General features: G+C 36.1%; 1 protein-coding gene across 1 annotated transcript; it reads right to left on the bottom strand.

Moving 5' to 3' along the window:
- Nucleotides 1–1,610: 1,610 nt before the first annotated feature.
- Nucleotides 1,611–9,717, bottom strand: CD69 (CD69 molecule). The gene is made up of 5 exons (XM_080659371.1): nt 9,586–9,717; nt 5,753–5,875; nt 4,292–4,491; nt 3,854–3,957; nt 1,611–2,684 (listed from the first exon to the last, which is right to left on the bottom strand). The coding sequence occupies exons 1-5, from the start codon at nt 9,641–9,643 to the stop codon at nt 2,573–2,575; spliced, it is 597 nt and encodes a 198-aa protein (XP_080515497.1). The 5' UTR covers nt 9,644–9,717; the 3' UTR covers nt 1,611–2,572.
- Nucleotides 9,718–22,741: the final 13,024 nt, after the last annotated feature.

Genomic DNA, 22,741 nt, shown 5'->3' with positions numbered 1-22,741 from the left:
AATAACAGTTTGCGTATTCTCTCATATAATTAAACATTCTTCTTCATTATTATTTTTTAATGTTGGCATATTTTTCATCATGTAGTAGACATACTTAGCTAAATCTTTAGTTTTGGACAATTAAGTGGTTCTGACTTATTGCTAGTAAAAAAAAAAAGCCATTTGATAGATATTTTTGTGATTATGTTTTACACATCCAAGACTATTCCTTTAAAATCCACTCCCCCCCCCAAATTTTCACATGAAAAAAAAAGATGAATCTTTTTAAGATTATTGAGAGAATTTTTAAACTGTTTTCCAAAGGTTACACTAAATCAGTTTATATTATAACCAGCAGTCTCTCTGGTCATATATTTTTTAACATTTTGTCCAGAATTTTTTTAGCAATTTAATTTTGGTTATGATATATTTCCATGTGTAAAAATCTTGTTAAATTTATAAAAATTGAGAACAAGCTTAGGAAAAGCATTGCCATATTTATATTATAAAATTTTGAATCAATTTAAGACTGGCATCTTATCATTTTTTAAATACTTTTAACTTTATTGAATTTCTAAAATTATGTAAAATAAGCTAGTAAAGAATTCTTTCCCTTTCCAGAGAAGAAATTGAAATTATCTTGGAAAAGCAAAATAAAACACAGATAACAATAATGATCTTCAACCAGGTATGTTCTCAGTCATTTTTCATGTATTAACTAATTCAGTTTCCAGCTATTTTAACTACATTTCTAACTAATTCTAAGTTAAACAGCTAATCCACTAGTGAATGGCAGAGATGAACTCAGGCAATCTTTCTCCTGGGATCTGGCTATTAACAGCAACACTTTCCGCTTACACATTTTATGGAACACAAATCACAAGACATTTTTTTCTAACATGACTCAGAAGAGTGACTGAAATATGTATAGCATTTTGGAATTGAACAAGATGCTTTTAGAGCATTGGTTATTAGGATCAACTATTCTCTTATTGGAGAGAGAATGAGGTTATAAATAGGTCCCCACAAAATGACATTAGGCATCTTCTACTTTCACTATACTTCTTTTTATTTAAATTTATTAGTTATAACCATCTTTTTAAAATTTTTTGTATTGATTTTTGAAAGAGGGAAACATCTGATGAAAGAGAAAGATTGATCAACTGCCTCCTGCATACCCTCTACTGGGGATCAAGCCTGCAATCCAGGCATGTGCCCTGACCAGGAATTGAACGCGTGACCTCTCAGTGTAAGAGACAACGTTCAATCAACTCATCCACACCAATCAGGCTTATGTTTCTTTAGTATGAGGGTGATAAACAATAAAGAATAAGAAAACAATAGAGATGAAACATTTTAAACAGCGTATATTCTTTTCAAGTCAATTATAATATTTACTGAGCATCTGCTATTATACAGAAAAATGGATAAGGCCTTTTTAGAAACAGACATGTAAAAACAATTCAAAAAGTAGAAACCACATTATAAAGCTAAGGTATTACAGTAGATAACTTTTTGAAAAAAAAATGTTATAGCATTCTGTTTTTCTTATTTCTAGTATGACATAATTTTTAGTGTATTTTAAGGGAGCAAACACTTCGCAGAAGTCATTTTGTTTCCGTTTTTATTTTAACATATATAAAAGCAGCTTATAATCGCACTGAATACAAAAGACAAACAAACACTTTATTGCACTAAAAACACCTCACATGAAGTACTGCATGTGATAACATCGATTAGGAGAGGCACAAATTTATAATCAGATATTGTATTATTCTAGGTTTGAACAATACAGAATTTTTTCTGATAAGGATTTGCCACATCATATATTGCACACTTTCCAACACTTATCTGTTTTACAAATATTTCTCATGCTCTTTGGTTTTGTTTTTATCTTTGTAAAATATGGTGGATAAGGTTTTAAAGGCAAAGAATTAAGTACCATTGAAATAGACATTGAAGAAGTAAAAACAAACAAACAACATAAATATGTGGTCATCCCAGTCTTTTGGGAGGAAAAAGTGACAAAGTAGCATGGCAGACTTCTCCAAAAAGAGAGAAACATTACGAAGCTTAGTTTCATAAGCATTTGTCCACCTGTAAATGTTCTCTGAGTTTAACAAATACGTTTAGACTAAATATCTGCGTTACCAGTTAAGATTTCTTTTGTTTACATTCAGTTTTTAATACTGCCATCTAATTCCTTCTAATAGTGCAAATGCATGAAGGACACTCATCATTGGTAGTCATTCGGCAATAAATAATAACTCTAAACCTAGCTATTATATTATTTTTGAATTTGAAAAATTATAAAGTGCATTCAAAAGGTTTAAAGTCATTCTTCTCAATCTTGGACATAGATATCCATCAACCTGTGATGTTTTCAGGTCACAACAAGGGTGTTCTGCAATGCAGATAGTCCTGCAATTTCCCTGCCTTTCTTCCACAGTCTTGTTTGGAAGAAAGTTTCCAAAATCATAGCAAGTTTTTTCCACAAAGTCATCATGGCAAACATCTGACCATAGAGCAGCATCCATCGACACAAATTGCCTTGAGTTCCATGATGTAATAGTCTATAAGCAAACATGGCTCCTCATTGTTTGAAGGGTTTGCTACATATCCAATGTAAATGCCGTCCACATTCTGTGCTGCTGACTTCTGTGCGATTCAGAAATGCACAGTTCTCTGACCCTGTGAGATTGAACCTGTCAAACAATAAAGAAACTGAGAATTACTTTCAGTTCATCATTTCCATTCAGTTACATGAACATAAAAACTTTGTGGTAGTAGTGGCCTTTGCATTATTTATTTATTTATTTATTTACTTACTTACTTACTTACTTATTTACTTATTTACATACTTACTGAGTAGAAATGCATGAAGCAAGTCTGCCAGTCAAATGATCATAGACTAATCTAGAGAGAGAGGAGACAGGGATTGAGAGGAAGAGTATGTGGAAGGAAGGTACAAAGCTAAGAGTAAAGTGTATCCATTTGGGCCGGCCAGCATGGCTCATTGGTTGAGCATTGATCTATGAACCAGGAGGTCAAGGTTCAATTCCTGGTCAGGGCACATGCCTGAGTTGCAGGTTCAATCCCCAGTAGGGGGCATGCACAAGGCAGCTGATCAGTGATTCCCTCTCATCATTGATGTTTTTATCTCTCTCTCACTTTCCCTTCCTCTCTGAAATCAATAAAATCTGTATTTAAAAAATAAAATAAATAATAATAAAATAAAGTCAGAATCTTTAATTCTGGGGCAAGTTTTCTTTCAGGTCCACAGAAGCTGCTAATTAGGGATGAAAATATTGTTCTTTATCCCTGTGGAGATGAGAACAGGGAGAGAGTAAGAGGGAATTGTTTGTCAAAAACTAGTTCATTGGTAAAATATTAATATGAGATTGAAATGTTAAATTTTATCATCACAATTATTCCTGGAATATTTCTGAGTCTTCTATTCACACTAATTTTTTTTTCTGCGATCAAATTACTAGAAGCATTTATTGTATGAATTCCAAGTAGATGAAAAGAGCAAAATGAGCCCTGACGGGTTTGGCTCAGTGGATAGAGCGTCAGCCTGTGGACTGAAGGGTCCCAGGTTCGATTCCGGTCAAGGGCATGTTGCAGGCACATCCCCAGTAGGGGGTGTGCAAGAGGCAGCTGATCGATGTTTCTAACTCTCTATCTCTCTCCCTTCCTCTCTGTAAAAAATCAATAAAATATATTTTTAAAAAAAAGAGCAAAATGATAATATGAAAGCTTTTCTTTAAAGAATTCCAAAGAGTATAAGCATACAAAAGCGAACAGTGGAAACGGAAAATGGTTTCCCTGAGCTACCAGCCTGGCAAAGATAAAGAAACATCTTGAAACTTACCAGTTGTTAAATTCTTTGCCATTTGACCATTTCCATGTCCGACCAGCATCATTTTTCAGCCCAATCCAGTGTTCAGCTCTACCCACATATCTTTTTAAAAAGATCTTGAAGAAATGACAAAGGGGGTGCTTGTTAAACAGCCGTTATGGGTAAATATATATAATAAATTCTCAAAAGCTGCATCTGAGGTAAAATAGCTGATCATTTATTAGCTCTGTGTAGAATTGCCTCATTTGGATTTCTAGCCTTTGAGGCTAGGCATCCAAATCAAATTTACAAGACTAAATAGAACCCTCATCTGACCTCAGACTAAATGTTCCTACATAAACACAGGTACAATGTCTTCTTCACTTATTAGGAAACAGAAGGAAATCACAGATTAGCTCTATAAAAGAAAATAGCAATATTTTATGAAATTGTGTTTGAATACTATCTTACCATGTCTTTTTCAGAATCAATGAGAGCAAGAGTAGCACCATGTTTGAAGCAAGAGTTTTGGGCCAAGGTCCAATTCCTTGTTATATTGGAAATAAAGTAGCATTTCCTCTGGTATCCAATCCAATCATCTGGGCATGAAGAAGCATGGTTGTTTGATGGTTCTGAAAACATATATTGTGCTGGACAATTGTACTGGCCCACTGTGGACAGGAAAATTGTTTTAGTAACAAAATAAGTTAAATACCCACAGCATGCAAACCTAGTTCTTGGGGTAGGTGATAAATGAGAAGGTCCTCATCTTATCAGATCTCCCATTGCGCCTAATCATCATTGGACAGGGTATACTAGTAAGAGAAAAGGAGGTGGCTCTTTGGCCATCATGTCCAAAAGTGGTAACAAAAAAACAAACAAACAAAAAGGACAAGAAAAATCTTAAAAACAGCCTTGGACTAGAAAGGGTAAAGTGCTTTATAAATTTCAAGAAGGGTTTTGAACCTGAATGCAGAGAGGTGGAGGGATTTAAACTTTCAGGAGACAAAACACTATATTGGAAGATGAAGGAGAGAATTATTTGCAGGGAAGTAATTCAGAACACAAAAAGATCTGTGACTGGAAAAATTTCATAAATTTATAAATATAATGTTTGCAAAAGACACAAATGTATCTTGGTATAGTGGTATTCTTTGAATATCTTATGACAATTGACTCCGGGAGTTTCTAGATACAGTCATAATTATTCATAGCCACAATTTGGCAGTCTTTGAGTTGAAAGACAAAAGACTGACCAAATCTTGATTAATCTATGGCTTAGATAATACATTTTTTTCTGTCAATAATGAATGTGAAGCCCACATTTTTTTCTAACTAACTGTTGATTTATTTAGAATCTAAGTCAGCTCCTGTCATCTCATATTTAAACCCATAGTAATGTAATTTTCTTCCACAGTAATCATAAATCAGAGATACTTTTCATACTTATAGAAAGGCCCCCGAGTTGTGGAGACTAAGGAAGGATATAAAACTGGAACTCATAGACACAGACAACAGCATGGTGATTTTCAGAGGGAAGGGGGTTGGAGGGCAGTAAACAGTAAAGGGGGCTAAATATATGGTGACGGAAGATGATCTGACTGTGGGCGGTGGGCACACAATGCAATATACAGATCATGTATCATAAAAATGTACACTTGAAACCTATGTGATATTATTAACCAATGTCACCCCAATACATTTAATAAAAAAGAAAAGCTCTAGAAAACTCTAAATGGTATTATATTAATCGCCCAAGGAACATGGAATTGTATTAGTAATTTTTAGGAAATCCACCATGTATGATATATGGGATACTGCTAAATTGCTCAAAATTGCTGATTAATTGGACCAAGGAATCCCACTGATTTCAGCTGAAATTACAACAGATACGGCAAAGAGACTTGATGAATTCATGAAGTGCAGACCCACCTGATAAAGCTATGAGAGCTATTGTCAAAACGGTGATGATGACCACATTCAGTACAGCACAGGGAATAGGAACTTGAAGGGACCCTTCATGATGTGTTGCAAAGTGAAGGCTGGCAGCATTGTCTGAAGAGAGAAAGTTGATGTGAGTTCAGTCAGACTACAGAAGTAAGATGGGGACATTTGATATTTTCTTGCAGTATTTAATTTAAAAAGTAATGTGTCTCCCTATCTTCTATAAAATTTATGCCAGTTTCCCCCAAATTTTGAGTGAATTTGGATAATTTCTTTTTGGCTAGAAATGAAACAATATAGGCATAATGATGAGATCATAAAATATCTTCCCAATATATGTACTTAGTAGCTATGAAAATTCTGCCTCTATCATAGTTTTATTGCTTTAATCCCAATAACATTTATTAAACACCTGATTACCCTAGATGACATATTTGAAAAAATCCCAACCATAATCCCTTAACCTCTCTGTATTTACTATTTACTGTTTAAGACTAATGATGTAAATGAGAATAAATGGGGGATAGTATAATGAAAATATGAACTGATATATTAATATCTATAACTAGCATGACAGAAAATAAAAACAATTGATAATTTTTGGTAAAGTTGGTACAGATGTGAAACAATTGAAATTTTCATAAGTTATTGTTGGAAAATTAAAATGAAAAAAAAAAAACTTTAGAAAACTGTTTCTTACACAATTAAGCATACACCTACCCTGTGATCCACAATTCTACTCCTATGTATTTTTTCAAAAGGAATGAAAATATGTCTCAAAAATGCTTTGTATAAAAATGTTCATAGCAGTTTTATTCTTAAGAGCTAAATTCTAGAAATAACCCAAATACACATCAACAGGAAAATTGATAAACAAATTATGCTATTATCCATAAAAGGACATATATTAAAAAAGAACAGCTGATACATGCAACAAAATGGAAAAATTTAAAAAAGTTGAGTGAAAAAATCCACCTACAGTTACATACTGCATATTTCATTTAATGTAACATTTAAGAATAGCTGAACTAAGCTATGGTGACAGAATTCAGAAAAGTGAAAGCTTTTATGTGTGTAGGAAAGGTAATTTGAGTAGAAAGGAATACAGGGGAACTTTCTAGAGTGATGACAATTTCAAATGTTGATTGGAGTTGTAACTATACCTCATTAAGCTGCACACTTATGATCTATGCATCCATTCTATGTGAACTATACCACAATTAAAACATGTGAATGAACAGTAAAATATTTGAATTTTCAAGATAATTTAAAATAATAGAAGAAATATTACAGTATTAAAGACCAAACATTGGGAAGAAGTTATTTTTTCCCATTTATCCTTTGTTTAATGCTAAAACAAAGTAAAATTTTGATTTCACCAATAAAAATACTTCTGTGGAAGGATTTAGAATATAAATATGATGTCAGTGATGATTCTTAGTTACACAGACACACACCGAAGAAAATCTAGAAGGGTATCTGTTCCAAAATACAAATAAATAATTGAGAAAGGAGAGAAGGGGATCCTGTGGCTCAGAGTTTGAATTTGATTTTTGCTAGGAAGAGCTGTCATTTTAAAAAACTTTGGCCTCACAAGAAATACATAGTTCCCTATTATGTTCTGAGAAACTGAAATATAAAATTGCTACTTGAATGATATTAAAATTTGCCGTCAAAACAGTCTCAAAATGAGAAAATATCTTGTTTTTGAATATAGATGACTTTTACAGTTAAGAGCACATATCTTGAAATGCATGTATTTTTCCTTAAAACATTTCTCTGAAGTTAAACTGGGCTAAGAGATGTTGCTTTCTTCACTAGGAATTTACCATGCACTGAATGTCAGCATCAGCCTCTGCTTGGGGGGTTGTTTTTCCCAGCGCAGATCTGCATTCAGGTTTTTCACGAGATGCCTTTACTTCGCTCCTATCTAGTTCTGTTTCTTTCAGCTTCTCAAAGCCAACCTTCCTTTTTTCACCAGAATCCAACTGTTACCGGAAGGAGCCCGTGGTAGGTAGATAGCAAGTTCAGAGCTCTCTGTCTAGTTTCACTTCTCATCATGTTTCTTAGCCTCCATGCAGCAACACAGCCCTTGTTCCCGAGCCAGTATTAACTCATCCAGGCAGCTCAGGGACTCCGAAGTACCTATTGGCTTAGCCAGTGGGTAAACTGTGCAGATGATTTTCAGGTTGTACTTTATATCCATTAGTGAGGGCTGTTGTTGTTGCTCAGTTTGGTTTATCACCTAGGTGACAAAACACTCCCGCAAGAGTGTACTTCCGCTCTGATTATGGTCTCTGTCCATTAATGGAGAAATTGAAAATAAATCCACCATTACATATTGAGTCACCTAAGGGTTATGCCCAGTGTTTTTTCACACTAATAAAGTATGTATAAGGCAGCATAAACTAAACATTCAACAGAAAATGGGGATGATCTCAGGAAAAGTTAAGAATTCCTGAATTAGGACCTTTTTGCAACTATGCCCTCTATTGAGTTAGTTTTACTATTACAATTATTTTTCTTTTTGGTAGTTCAACTAGTCCATCAAGTTATGGTTATGTGGTTACCAGAAATTTTGTATAGTTTGCACTTGTTATCCATAGTTGATTTTGTGTTCTAAAGTGAAAGATGGGTTTATGGGAGGTAATCAAAACTTTTCTAATGCAAGACAGTTTAGTGGACACACTCTAAAAACAATCTTTTCTCTAGATTTTTTCAGCTCTGCTATCCACAACGCATCCCTTAATTACTGCTTACAAATAAACTGTATTTCTTACATATTAGGTTTTGGGGTACCTCAATAATTCAAAAAGGAAGAGGCATAAATGAAAAAAAAGAAAGCCTCATAGAAATAAGTTATAGAAAAACTGGGAAAATTCTGGTATAATAAATAGACTAGGTCTCTGGACAGAATAGACAAATAGAAGAAAGGAAATAGTATACAGCTACTATAGTCATATTTTGATGAAAAAAAAGAAAGAAAAATGTCTGATTCATTTGGAAAATGAAGCCAGTGACTAGATACAGTGAAGGATGAAATGTAGAAAAAGAGTCCCATAAAGATTATAGAAGCAGAAGATGGAATTTTCAAGAATTATTTCATGACATTCTCTGAATAAATTTCCGTTAGACACTGTATATGTAAAGATGCCTATATGGCTATTCTCTCAAAGATTGGAAACCTTTATTTTCAGCAACTAGAAGATGCTGTCCTGAGAACACAAGATGAGGCACACAGAAAGCACACAAAGGTACAAAGTGAAGGCAGTCAAGAGTGTAATGGCTTATGTGCTACACGGAATTTTTATAAAGAAAGTCAATGCTTCCTGGAATATGTGCAGATGGATATGGAAAAATTATAGAGAGTGCACTGGGCTAGAGCGGGGAGTTTTATAATTCCGTCTAAAAAATAGATAATATAAATTGAAACAAAGAAACACATCTTTGAAAATCTTCTCAAATGCACCTTTGTGTTTCCTCTCTTCTCAGGAATCCTGTCTTTCCATAGATTAAAAAAAATATTTACTTCTTCCCATTTTCTCTTTTATCCTGACTGAAATAGAATCTAATCAAGTTCTTCAAATGACAAAGGCTCATTTTCTTCCCTAAGTTCTAAGTCCTGTTTCAGGGGGTGGGAGGGGGGCGAAAGTAGGTTTACAGTTGTTTGTATGGAAAAATATAGTAATTAGTCAAATAATAATATCAGAATAAACTCTGTGTTCATGTACTTACAACTGTAAACCTACCTTTGGCCCTCCCTGTATATATCATCTATACAGATAGTTATAACCAGAATATGAAAAGAAGATCTGACTTACTTTGTCGTCCTCTCTCCAAGGAGCTGTTCTCTGTTAGGGAACAATCTTCAGAGTTCATCTTTATGCTAGCCAATATCCTCTGGTTAATCTCAGGTCAAACCAATCTACCGTGAATGTCTTTGCTGGAGCTCTAGCTCAGTCTCTGAGAGAGCTCATCATTTATAGTCACACATGCTGTCTCCGCCCCCTTCCTCTTGACTTCTAATCACTCCACCACTCCAGTTCCTTTTAATTTATGCCCCAGTGGCCCAGACAATTGACAATGTGTTGTTGTGGTGAGCTGTGGGTTTTCCCTACTGTCTGAAATGTGCTTTCTCACAACTGTAGGTGTAGCATGAAAAGACACCTGGGATTTCCCAGAATCGGTGACATCCTTCCTTAAATTTATAGAAAACAAAAGTAGTTTAGGAAACGGTGTATCTAAATAAAAAATTCAAAGTTAGAGATTCCTATTTTTGAGATGGAAATAATTTTGAGAGTAATATTTCTCTGGAATTCTCATTCACTTATTTAACTAATATTTATTGAACATCCACTATGAACCTGACACTGTTTAGAGCTAGAGGATTTATTGTTTAAGAATTTTAAAATGTCTATCTTCCTGCATCTCTCTTCAGTGTGGAAGAGTTTCTTAGGAAGCTATAAGTTGGCTTTCAGAAGTCTATCATTCACTTCTTTCCTGGGGACTAGCTTTTTTTTTAAAGGTATCATTTAGTAAGTAGGTGCTTTAATGCAGGAAATAGAAACCCTGTGGTCTGGAACTTCCTTTCTATGTTCTAAAATTGTTTATCTTGAATTATCTGTTTCATTTATCTCCTGTTAATATTTTTTTTTTTGTCAAATTTTACTGTCATTTAAACCACTCTGGTTTTCCCTCAGTAGCATCTTATCCTCTTATTTTTCACTATGTACTAGATTATTTTTTCATATATCTCTGAGGTTTAATACATTTTAAGTATGATTATTATAAAAATATATTGCCATAGTATGAATATAATACAGATAATTTATTAAGATCAATATAAAATAAACACAAAATGTCCATGTATGGTGACTTAAGGAGGGGATCAAAATACCATTCTGGTTAACAATGGTGCCAAAAATTGTATCATTAATATCACTTCTTTAGAGTGGAGACATTCTGTTTGTACAATAAGGCCTCTGAGAAAATGTTTTGCTTAGGTGGGTTGGAAACTATCATCTACTGTAGGTTAGTTAGGCCATCATATTTATTTGTTTACCTAAGACATGAAGAGGTACATGTTGGTCCTAAAGTCTCTTTGCTTTCATTCTATTTTTTCAGTCAATTTCCTGGTATGTTTTCCAAATAGCAGCTCAAGGATTTGTTTTGTAATTAAATGATATAGTTTTCGTGAGTTGTTCAACTCTTCTCCTCTTTCCACCCTCAATGGCTTCTTGTCAGACTTACCATAAAATTCAACCTACTTATATTTAAGTAGGTCCATGATCTGGTCCCTGGCCACCTCTCCGTTGTTTTTCCTATTAGCCACTGCTTTCTCTCATAGTAACCTCTTTGCTGTTCCACAAAGATGTCAAGCATACTTCCACTACAAGGTCTTTGCCTTTTCTCTGAATGGGTCTTCCTCCACCTACCTGCATGGCTTGCTCTACCTTTAATTCAATTCCCTCACTATTAAACTTTCCTCAGCCCAGAGAGGTCTTCACTTGCCTCTCATATGTAGTAAAATAAAAATGTCACACTCTAAGCTTCCATAAAGCTTTATCTTTCTCTATATCTTTTGTCAATATCTGATATTATATTATCCTATAATCAGTGGTCAGCAAACTCATTAGTCAACAGAGCCAAATATCAACAGTACAACGATTGAAATTTCTTTTGAGAGCCAAATTTTTTAAACTTAAACTTCTTCTAACACCACTTCTTCAAAATAGACTCACCCAGGCCGTGGTATTTTGTGGAAGAGCCACACTCAAGGGGCCAAAGAGCCACATGTGGCTCGCGAGTTTGCTGACCATGGTCCTATATAATAAAAGGCCAGTGACCGAAATGGTGGAACAACCAGAATGACCAGAGACCAGAACGACCAGAGACCAGAACACCACGGCCCCTCGCCCCTGCTGGCCCTGCCCCCCAGGGAGTGGTTAGAGGTTATCAGGCAGGCAGGCGAGTGGTTAGGGGTGATCAGGCAGGCAGGCGAGTGGTTAGAAGCCAGCAGTCCCAGATTGCTAGAGGGATGTTCGACTGCCAGTTTAGGCCTGATCCTGCAGGAATTCCTGTGGGATTGGGCCTAAACCAGCAGTTGGACATCCCCCGAAAGGTCCTGGAATGTGAGAGGGTGCAGGGCAGGCTGAGGGACCCCCACCAAGCACGAATTTCATGCACCAGGCCTCTAGTATTGTTTATAATCTACTTTCCTTACTAGACTGTAAGCTGCTTGTGGCAAGAACTTTTCCTATCTTGTCCCGTCTGTCTTTAATACCTGACATAGTAACTCGAACCTAGTGTGTATGCTCAATATATACTCATTGAAAAAGTGAATAAATAAATCAATAAATGTGAATTTAAAAAAGAGTATGTATAAAAACATATGACTTGCAAAATGTTGAGTGTTACCCTGAGAGACTTGTGGGACTGTAGGGTTAAGAAATATGTAATTTTAGACTGCCATTAGATAGCAAGCACACATTTGAATACTGCTGATGATTGTTGGAGGTGTTAAATTTGGTACTTAAGGGAATAGCTAGTGCATTTGCTAATTTCTTTGGGTTAAAACAACTTAGATATTTTATTTATTTATTTATTTATTTATTTATATCTTTATTGTTGAAAGTATTGCAGATGTCCTCTTTTTGGCCCTGATTGAGCCCCTCCAGCCCGCTCCCACCCCCTCCACAGGACTTCCCTGCACTATTATCTGTCCACGGGCTATCAATATATGCATATAAGTTCTTTGGTTAATCTATTCCTGATCCTCCCCCCTTTCCTCTAAAATATGCCAGTCTATTGCATGCTTCAATGTCTCTGGATTTATTTTGGTCGCCACTTTATTTTGTTCATTAGATTCCACATATAAGTGAAATTATGTAATACTTGTCTTTCTCTTACTGGTTTATTTCGCTTAACATAATACTCTCCAGATATTTTAAATGTGTATCTGACACTAGCTATACATAGCATGTTGTGGTTGTGATGACGCATGAGAAAATATCAGTCCTATAAATCTGCAACATGATTTGATCTCTTTCAAGCCTGGGGTATAGAGAAAGAAAACATCCTTACACACATGATAATCCTTACCATATGTATTTTCCACATGCAAAGCAGGACTTTTCAACAGCTGATTAGACTAACATAAAAATCATAGTCCAGTTACACCATTTACCAATGTACCTTTTCTCCTCTAGTAATTCTCATAGAAGTGTGAAAATATAATTTTCTTAGCTGGACACCAACTATCTTTGAAGTTTGGATATCCTAGAATAGTTAGGCTGGTTATCGTAATGAAAATAGTGTACGTTTTACAGATAGATAACCATTTCCCAGGTGCGCAGGTGGGAGTAGGCAGTCATTGCAAAGGTAAAATCCAGCCAAGGTACGAAGCACAGGTTATCAGTAGGCCTTCAAGGTATGCATTGGCCCTCATGCTACTTAAGTCCTCTATAATAGTCTAAACTTTATAGTAAAATGAGTAAGTTGTTCATTAACTCTTCCTTCCTTCCTACAGTAATTTTTTAAGTGTAAGAACTCTCCCTTAGATTTGAGAAAGCAATCAACTTTAATTCCTGCAAAGAAGTGAACACTGAATAGGGGTTGTCCAGCACAGCCCTTGTTGATACCTACTGCCCTGACATAATTAGTAAAAGCATGTCATTTCTCTTGCAACAGTGTCTTCCTGTGTACAATCATTTAGATGCACAGATCATCCAACATTATTTGTTAAATGAAAGGAAGGTATCTGTACATGTGAAATTACAGCAAATAGGCCAAAAGTAGGTGTAGAGGGTCAGGATGCAGGGTGGGAGAAGTTTTGGGGTCAGAAGTTTTTTCAGTTGTCCCTATTTATCTAAATATGGAAGCAAACTTCCTGTGTGGTCAGCCCTGACGGATTCAATTCTCCAAAGCAAAGAAATACTTAATGAAAACCGAAGAAACAAAACTAGTGCAAATAAACTCTTTTCAATCTCCTTATAAAACACACATGACAATAATATAAAGTATCACGTTCAGAGATACTTTATGTCTTATTTCATAAATAATATATCAAAAATTTAAGGATATCCACCAGGCAGAGATTATCATTGACATTTTATAGCTCTGTTGAGGAAACTGAGGCTTAGAAAAATTAGTGCCTGGACAAAGTTGGAGGAAGCCACTCAGGACACCAGAACTCAATGTAGCTCTCCTTTATGTTTGACCTTATATGAAGAATCCGGGGGGAAGGTCCCAGAAAGGAAATGAAGTAATGTGAGCTAGATGCAAAGTGATGCAGAGAAGACAGGATATACAGTCCTTATCAGGCAGCAGCTCTGCAGAAGGCTTTTAGTGGCACCTGTTCACAGGGACCGCAAACTTCCGACCAAAGACAGTTTCCGAAGACAACCTGTTCATTTTTTTTTTTCAATTTCCTTTCTGTTTCAATGAGTGATTTAGGTTTCTGAATGGCTTTTAATCTTCTTGGGAAGCAAAACTTCAATTTATAATGTTTTTTCTTCTATTAAATCAATACAAATTATGCAAATTGGTAAAAATTAGTTTTAAATCACAGATGCGTTCATGCTTTCAATTGGTTACCATGAAGGGACAATCAAGGTAACCATGAGTAAGTGGGGGAATTTACAGTTCTAAACACTTTCCAACCTTCTCTCCTCTCTGAATTGATTCTTTGAACTTTCTAATTTTCCTCTTTGGTGGAAAATCTCCTAAAGAAACAACAGAAATAAGTTGGTTTGGAAAGTATGAGCTAGTATATTTCTCCTTATATCATTCACATGTACAGAAGCTCAGAATCTAAAAGATCTGACAATTTTTTGAAAGTAAAAGATATAAAAGAACTATGTCAAAGATGAGATACAATGTTTAACCGCACCATAGGACTTTACATAAATTAATTCTGGCCTTCTCACATGTATAAAATATTTAGGAGGATTATTCCCAAACACACTGGTGTGGAAATGGCAAATGTAGCATATAGAAATTTTAGTTAGGCCAGGGCCCATGACAGTAAGTGAATTAAAACATATACATTTGTATTTGAATCATGACAGATGAACAATGAACTTGAAAGAACTGTTTATCCCACCTCCTATAGGTCTATTAGTACCTACTTACATAAAAAGCCTCCAAGTAAAATATATTCAAGGATTGTTATTCTTCTTCTGCCCAACCAACTTGAAGTTTAAATGTATTAAAATAATTCTGATGGATCAGATTGGCCTTTTCTGAGGCAAGATGCTAGAATCCCCCATAAAAAGGAATTCTTCAGAAAGCAGGAGAGGTCAGTCAGCCATTAAAATGCATAATAGTGTATTATGAATGATTTTAAGCTAGCATACTTGACAATTTAAGTAAAATGAACACATTTTTTAACTAAAATGAACAATTCCCAGAAAAAAATCTTTAAAAAATAATCTTTAAAAATATTGAACAATAAATACATCCTCTTGGAGAAAAAAGAAAATGTGAAAAATATAACCAATAGACCTCCATGCCCAGATCATTTTATGTTCTAATCTACCAAACATTTAAGGAACAAATAAGAAATTACAAATTTTTCCAGAGAATATAAAGAAATCATGTCAGGAAAACACTTCAATCAAAATCTGACCAGCCAATCTTACTCATTAACATAGATGGAAAATTTCTAAAAATAAGTTTAAAAAAGTTGAACTTAACAATATGTAAAACATAATATACCACAACAATATTGGGTTTACTCTAGGAATATAATGTTGTTTTTCGATTCAAAACAAAATCAATTCAATTGAGAAATGGGCAGAGGACCTGAATAGACACTTCTCCCAAAATGACATACCAGTTGGCCAACAGATATATGAAAATATACTCAACTTCACTAGCTATTAGGAAATTACAAATAAAAACTACAATGAAATACCACGAGACAAGTAACAATAAGTCTTGGAGAGGTTGTGAAGAAAAAGGAACACTCATTCACTGCTGGTGGGAAAGTCAACTGATACAACCACTGTGAAAAACAATATGGAGTTCCTAAAAAAGTTAAGAATAGAGATACCATATGACCTAGCAACCCCTCTTTTGGTATCCAAACATTTTGAATACATTTATTTGTAAAGTTATGTGTGTCCCTATGTTCATTGCAGCATTATTCATGGTGGCCAAGACATGGAAACAACCAAAGTGTCCTTTGATAGATGATTGGATAAAGAAGATGTGGTACATATATACAAAGGAATATTACTCAACAATAAGAAAAGATGAAATACTGCTATTTGCAACGACATGGATGGATCTTGAGAATATCATGCTAAGCGAAATGTCAGACAAGGAAAGTTAACCATAGAATTTCACTCATATGTGGAATATAAAACTGAAAAAAAAACAAACACAAATGAACAAATAAGACAGACAAACAAACAAATAAAAACTCATAAGCACAGATAACAGTATAGTAATTGCTATAGGGGAAATGGGGTGGGGGTGGTAATAAAAAGTAAAGGGGGTCATATATATGGTGATAGAAGATGATATGACTTTGGGTGACAAACACACAATGCAATATACAGATGATGTATTATAGAATTATACACTTGAAACCTAAATAATTTTATTAACCAATTTTATATAATAAAGAGGTAATATGCAAATTAACCCTCACGCCTTCACAAGATGGCTGCCTATGACCAGGCCAGCAGGGGGGTTAGTGAGGGACAACCAAATGACTGAACAAGCAGGCTGCATGGGGCAACCAGGCTGGCGGGGGAGCCATGAGAGATGACCATGCTGGCAGGGGGTGCAGTTGTGGGTGCCCAGGCCGGCAGGGGGGACAGTTGGGGGCAGTTAGGCTGGCAGGGGGGGGCAGTGAGGGGCAACTAGGTTGGCAGGGGGGGCAGTTAGGGGCGACCAGGCCAGCAGAGGGGGGCTGTTGGGGGTGACCAGGCCAGCAGGGGGTCAGTAAGAGGTGACCCAGCTGGCAAGGGGGGCAGTTGGGGGCAACCAGGCCAGCAGTGGTGGCAGTTGGGGGCAACCAGGCCAGCAGGGGGGGCAGTTAGGGGTGACCAGGCCAGCAGAGGGGGGCAGTAAGGGGTGACCAGGCCTGAGGAGGGGGCAGTTAGGAGCAACCAGGCTGACAGGGAGGGGGCAGTTGGGGTGACCTGGCCGGCAGTAGGGGGCAGTAAGGGGCAACCAGGCCATCAGGGGGGCAGTTAAGGGCGATCAGGCCATCATGCAGAGGCAGTGAGGGGCGATCAGGCTGGCAGTAGGGGGGGCAGTTAGGGGCAACCAAGCAGACAGGCAGGTGAGCCATTAGGAGTCAGCAGTCCAGGATTGTGAGAGGGATGTCCGACTGCTGGTTTAGGCCAGAGATTTAGGCCCGATCCCACAGCATTGGGCCTACACTGGCAGTCAGACATTCCCCGAGGGGTCCCAGATTGGAGAGGGTGCAGGCCAGGCTGAGGAACACCCCCCCCCCCCCATGCACTAATTTTGTGCACCGGGCCTCTAGTAAATATAATAAAAACAACAATCAATACAATTTGTCACATTAACAGATTAAAGGGAAAAATTAAATCAAAATATGTAAAATATGGTATTTGATAAATTTAAGCATACATTCATAATGAAAGCCTATCACATACTAAGAATCATATGAACAACGTTAATCTATAGATTATAGAAGAAGGGTATCTATAAAATATATCATACTTAAGGACAAATAATTGAGAATGTTTTTCTGTGAAATCCGAAATGAGATGTAATGTAGTAAGGCAATAAGGGTAAAAAATAAATACAGTAAATATAAAAAATAAACAGATACAGATAGAAGAGTCACACATTTTTAATTTAGTTTTTTAATGTTTTGAGGTAATTGTACATTTCAATTACAAAAAATAAAGCATCCCTTTAAATGTTAACCATTTTGTTCCAATGGCAAAGTTTTACAAAACTATGGTGCAATATCACAACTAGGATATTGACACTGATACTGTTAAGGTACAGAACAAACCCACTGCCACATGAATCTGTTGTCCTCTTAAAGGCAAATCTATTTCCCTCCTGCATCTCCCTCAGCCCTGCCTGTCCTGGCCTCTGTCCTTAAGCCCTGGCAACCATTAATCAGATCTTCATTCAGTTCAATATCATTTTAAGGTTTTCATGACACTGTATTTGACCCATGGATGATTTAGAAATCTGTTGTTGGAGTTTCAAGTATTTGGAGATTTTCATATTCTCCATATGAAATACGTATTCTCCATTCACATATAAATGTCTTTTAAACTCGTTGGTTGCTGGCATTGTTGAGTTTTTCTATGTTAGTGTTTATGTCTAGTTATTCCACCATTTGTTGAGAGAGGATGTTAACATCCTTTACCGTAGTTGTGGCTATGTTTTCATCTCCCTTCATTTTTATAAGTTTTGCTTCACATGTTTTACAGCTCTGTTTTTGTTGCTTTTGTGTTTAAGATGGCTATGTCTTTTTTTTTTTTTTTAAATATATTTTATTGATTTTTCACAGAGAGGAAGGGAGAGGGATAGAGAGTTAGAAACATCGATGAGAGAGAAACATCGATCAGCTGCCTCCTGCACACCTCCCACTGGAGATGTGCCCTCAACCAAGGTACATGCCCTTGACCGGAATCGAACCCGGGACCCTTCAGTCCGCAGGCCGACGCTCTATCCACTGAGCCAAACCAGTTTCGGCTAAGATGGCTATGTCTTAATTTTATCATTATACAACTTCCCTCTGTCTCTAGCAATATTGTTGCTTTGTTTTATTTTTTACTTATAAGTCTATTTCATTTAGTATTAATATAGCCACTCCTGTTCTCATTTCATTAAGGTTTTCATGATACATCTCTGTCTACATTTTTATTTTAAACCTATGTATAACCTTATAACTAAAATTAATTTTTCATACAATATTTTGGTCATTTTATTTACTTTATCATATCAATCTTGTCTTTTAAATCTCATATTTAGGCCATTTACATTCAATATAATTGTTTATATGTGTTAAGGCTTAATTTTGCCACATTATTTTTTAAATATTTGTTTATTCTGTGTTTTATGATTCTTTGTTTTCTTTTTCCTGTGGACTACTTGAACATTTTCTTTAAAATTGCCTTTTGACTTATCTATAGTGTGTTTTTTAAAACGTATGTCTTTGTATAGCCTTTGTAGGGATTGCTCTAGGTATTGCATTATATACACATAACAACACAGTCTACCTACTGTATTAATATTTTACCAGTTTGAGAGAAGTAAAGAAACCTTATCTATCTTTATATCTTTGTCCTCCACTACTTAAATATAATTTAAAAAAATATCTCCTTTATATATTTAGTAGCACAGCAAGTCTCAAATGATTTGAAAATTTTAAGAGAAGTGAAGTCAAATTAGGTAAGGGTTGTAAATACAAACTTTATAGTAGATTTTGAAACCGACTCTTTTTAAGATCAAGAATTATTTTAAAAACTATAATATTTTAAATTGATAGTCTACAAACTGTGAGTAATTGCCAAGATATCCTATGTAATAAAGCCCAATATGCTAAGTATCCAGTCATTTGGTCATCAGTTCCTCCAATCAAAGTGTAATATGCTAATATGCTAAGGACACTCAACTGCTCACTATGATGTGCACTGACCACCAGGAGGCAGATGCTCCAACTGGTAGGTTAGCTTGCTGCTGGGGTCCGGCTGATCGGGACTGAGTGAGATGGGCCGGACATGCCCTGGAGCCCTCCTGTGGGCCCTCTCCAGCTGTCCAACCTCCCACATCCCTCCCCTGCTCTGATCGTGCACCAGTGGGGTCCCTCAGCCTGGCCTGTGCCTTCTCACAATCCGGGACTCCTTGGGGGATGTCAGAGAGCTGGTTTCGGCCTGATCCCACAGGCTAGGCTGAGGGACCTCACTGGTGCATGAATTCATGCACTGGGCCTCTAGTTTATTATAAACACAATGGACTAGTTAGAATAGAAGTGAACTCTGCTTACAAAGAGATTTTAATTACATGAACTCAAAACCTCTAATAATTTCTGCTATTGTAGTAAGACAAATACAACAAAGACAAGTAAAAGAGGCAAATCAAATGTAAATTGTTTTAGTGCTGGTGAAATATCTTTATTATGGACTGTTTTTCAAGATTAAAGCTCTTCTGGAATGAAAACTCTATGACAAAGATGTATGGTGCTTTGGGAAAGCTTAAGAGAAAGGCACATTAGCTTTCATAGGTAAAATAATTGTCCAGTGCTAATAGAACTAATATAACAAAAATCAATCTAAAAAATTAGTCTTTATGGCTATTTTTCTCTTCTGTATAAACCCATGGTGGTAGGAAATTTATTATGGAAAATGTGGGAACCCCTTTCATGTCCCACGTGGTTCAGGGTTCCAGTTCAGGGTTCAGGTTCTGGAGAAGGCCACACACTAAAATGAAGAGAGAGACTAGAAAAGACTTAATTTGGGAAAATGGGGGGCCAGGTGGGAGCCCACCTTTAGTGGGAGGACTACCCTTTGCTTTTGCCTTGCCATCCCTTTTTTTCAGGTTTGGGATACACCCATTGCTCTTAGGCAGGTAATTCCAGTAACAGGCAGATTATCTGATTATTTGGTGGGGAAGTTCCTTCAGCTACCGTTGTCTCAATTAGATAAGGAGTGGTTGGCTCTGACCTTTCAGAGCTTCAAGATTGACCAGCCTTCCAAGGTTCTTTGTCCACACTTTTCTAATTAGTGAGACAATGATTGGTTTCCGGCAGGAAAATAAAACTATAGTGAAATTTTCCCTACTTATAAAGAACAATGCTTGTCTTGAAGCATAGTAACCTCCATCTTGTACAAAACTGCTGTTTGAATTCTCTGCTATTGTTAGATAGTCCCTTGTTCTGTAAACTCTGTCATTTTCAGACAGTCTCTTATTCTGTAGAATAACTGTTTTAGTTTGAATAATAGAAGAAGATAAAAACTTAACTGTCTGACCATGCAAGCTAGCCATCTAACGTAATGGACTAATACTGATAATAATTCCCATATTCTTATGCCAAATGTTTGTTCTTTATGTATCCAAGATTACAAACTGTCTGTTTCAATAACTCACACAGAGCTCTTTGTAATATGTGCAAACAAAGAAGCTCGAAAAGTATAAATACGGGACACTTCCTGTATGTGTTGCTCAGAGATTTGGAAGTAACACCTCTCTCTGGGCCTCGTGCAATAAATGACTCCTAATTAATTGGCTCATTAAGGCATCTTGTATCTCATTCGCTGATTTACGATACAACAGTCTTATACACTAATATGCCACTAATTAATCAAGAAATCAGCCCACTGAACAAGTTTCCAAGCACTGTAGAGTCACAGAGAAATTTTAACCTGGTATAGTCCTCAGAATTACCCTATCCTTTGAAATAACCACCCCCCTGAGTCTTCCTGCTTCTAACTCTTCTTACCTGGAGATAACTCACAGTCTAGTTTTAGAGTATTTCCTCTCAGGTTCTTCACACAGGAGCCAGAACCTTTTAGTAATTTCCATGTTTTAGCCTACATGCAGCATATCTCTGAAAAAGTCTATTTCAGATAATCTATCCAACTCCTCTTTAGAAGGGGCTGTCAAGGATAGAATAATTAAGTTCAAGTTACTTTAATTGTTCCTCAATATTATTAACCTTAAAATGAAAATAATATGTGTATTTTGTCATATAAGGTAGGTGTAAAAGCTTAATGAGTTAACACATGTAAAACACTTAAAATGGTGCATGGCTAAAAGTTGGTAATAAACAAATGTTAGCTATCATGCCTGACTGGTGTTTCATAACCCAACTGTTGGCCAAAAATTGCAGTCACCATTATTATCAAGATCAATTAGGATTATCAACTGAGTTCAAGGGTGGCATCTGAAACACCATGGCCACATGGAATGCCTGAATATGCTCTAATTTCTATTAGGAAGAAGGAAGGCAGCGATTGCCTACTAGGCAGGAAGTCATAATAACCTGCAACCATTATTAAAGAAGATTTGCTAGAAAGAAATCTTTGTTACTGATCTTTTCTGCAAGATCTGGAACTTTATGTCCCCAGCTTACACTTTACCTTAGTCCCCTAACAGGAAATTTTAAAACCACATGAGTAACTTGAAAACATTTTTAAAGTGCTCTTGTCCAAACACAGAGATTGTCTATGATATAGAATTTAAAGAAGTGGGTGGGGAGTAGCAAGATCAGATAAAAAGAAAACACAATAGAGCTAGTTCACATCAGTAGTAAAAGCTTGAAATACAATGACTATAACATATGTAACACAAGTGGTAGAGCGCTAGGTTGGAAATCACAAATGGATGCAGTTTAAAGATGGACTGCAATCATAAACTTAGCGAAGTTGGTATACATCACCGAGTTGCACTCATTCGTTTATATTTAATGCTTTGTGCTAAACACTGAAATAGGTACTGGACATACAGAACTGGACAAAACAACCATGATGTCTGTGCTTTTAAAGAGTGGGCAGTCTCACAAATATGCCAGACAACTACTAATTTAATCTCCTTTCTTGGTCATTCTAGCTAAAATTTTAATATTTTGTTGATTAAAAAAAACTTCTGGTATCACTCATTTCCTTTTTTTTTTTTTTTTTTAAGTTTTTATTGATTTATTTGGGAGAGAGCAGGGGAGAGAGAGAGAGAGAGAGAGAAAGAGAGAGAGAGAGAGAGAGAGAGAGAGAGATTTGTTGTCCCACTCATTCATGCCGTCTTTGCTTCTTGTATGTGCCCTGACCAGAGAAAAAACCTGCAACCTTGGAGTATGGGAATGACTCTCTAACCAACTGAGCTACCTGGCCAGAATCTATCACTGATTTTCCGTATTGTTTTTCTACCCTTTATTTTCTTTCACATTTCATTTCCTTCCATCTTCTTGTTTAGGTTTAATTTGCTCTTCTATTTCTACTTTCTTAAAATAGAAGGTTGAATCATTGATTTAGATACTTA

Source organism: Plecotus auritus (genome assembly GCF_963455305.1).
Source record: "Plecotus auritus genome assembly, chromosome: 3".
In the NCBI taxonomy this organism is placed as follows: domain Eukaryota; kingdom Metazoa; phylum Chordata; class Mammalia; order Chiroptera; family Vespertilionidae; genus Plecotus; species Plecotus auritus.
The sequence above is the reverse complement of the archived record's forward strand: the minus strand, read 5'-3'. Positions and strand labels throughout refer to the sequence as shown.

What these genes read in the sequence shown, in the direction of transcription:
- CD69 (XM_080659371.1), bottom strand. Translation starts at nt 9,643, where the DNA reads ATGAACTCTGAAGATTGTTCCCTAACAGAGAACAGCTCCTTGGAGAGA. An exon ending in CTTGGAGAGAGGACGACAAA is followed by an intron (nt 5,876 to 9,585) that starts GTAAGTCAGATC and finishes TTCTCTCTTCAG; the next exon opens with ACAATGCTGCCAGCCTTCAC. An exon ending in GGCAAAGAATTTAACAACTG is followed by an intron (nt 2,685 to 3,853) that starts GTAAGTTTCAAG and finishes ATTGTTTGACAG; the next exon opens with GTTCAATCTCACAGGGTCAG.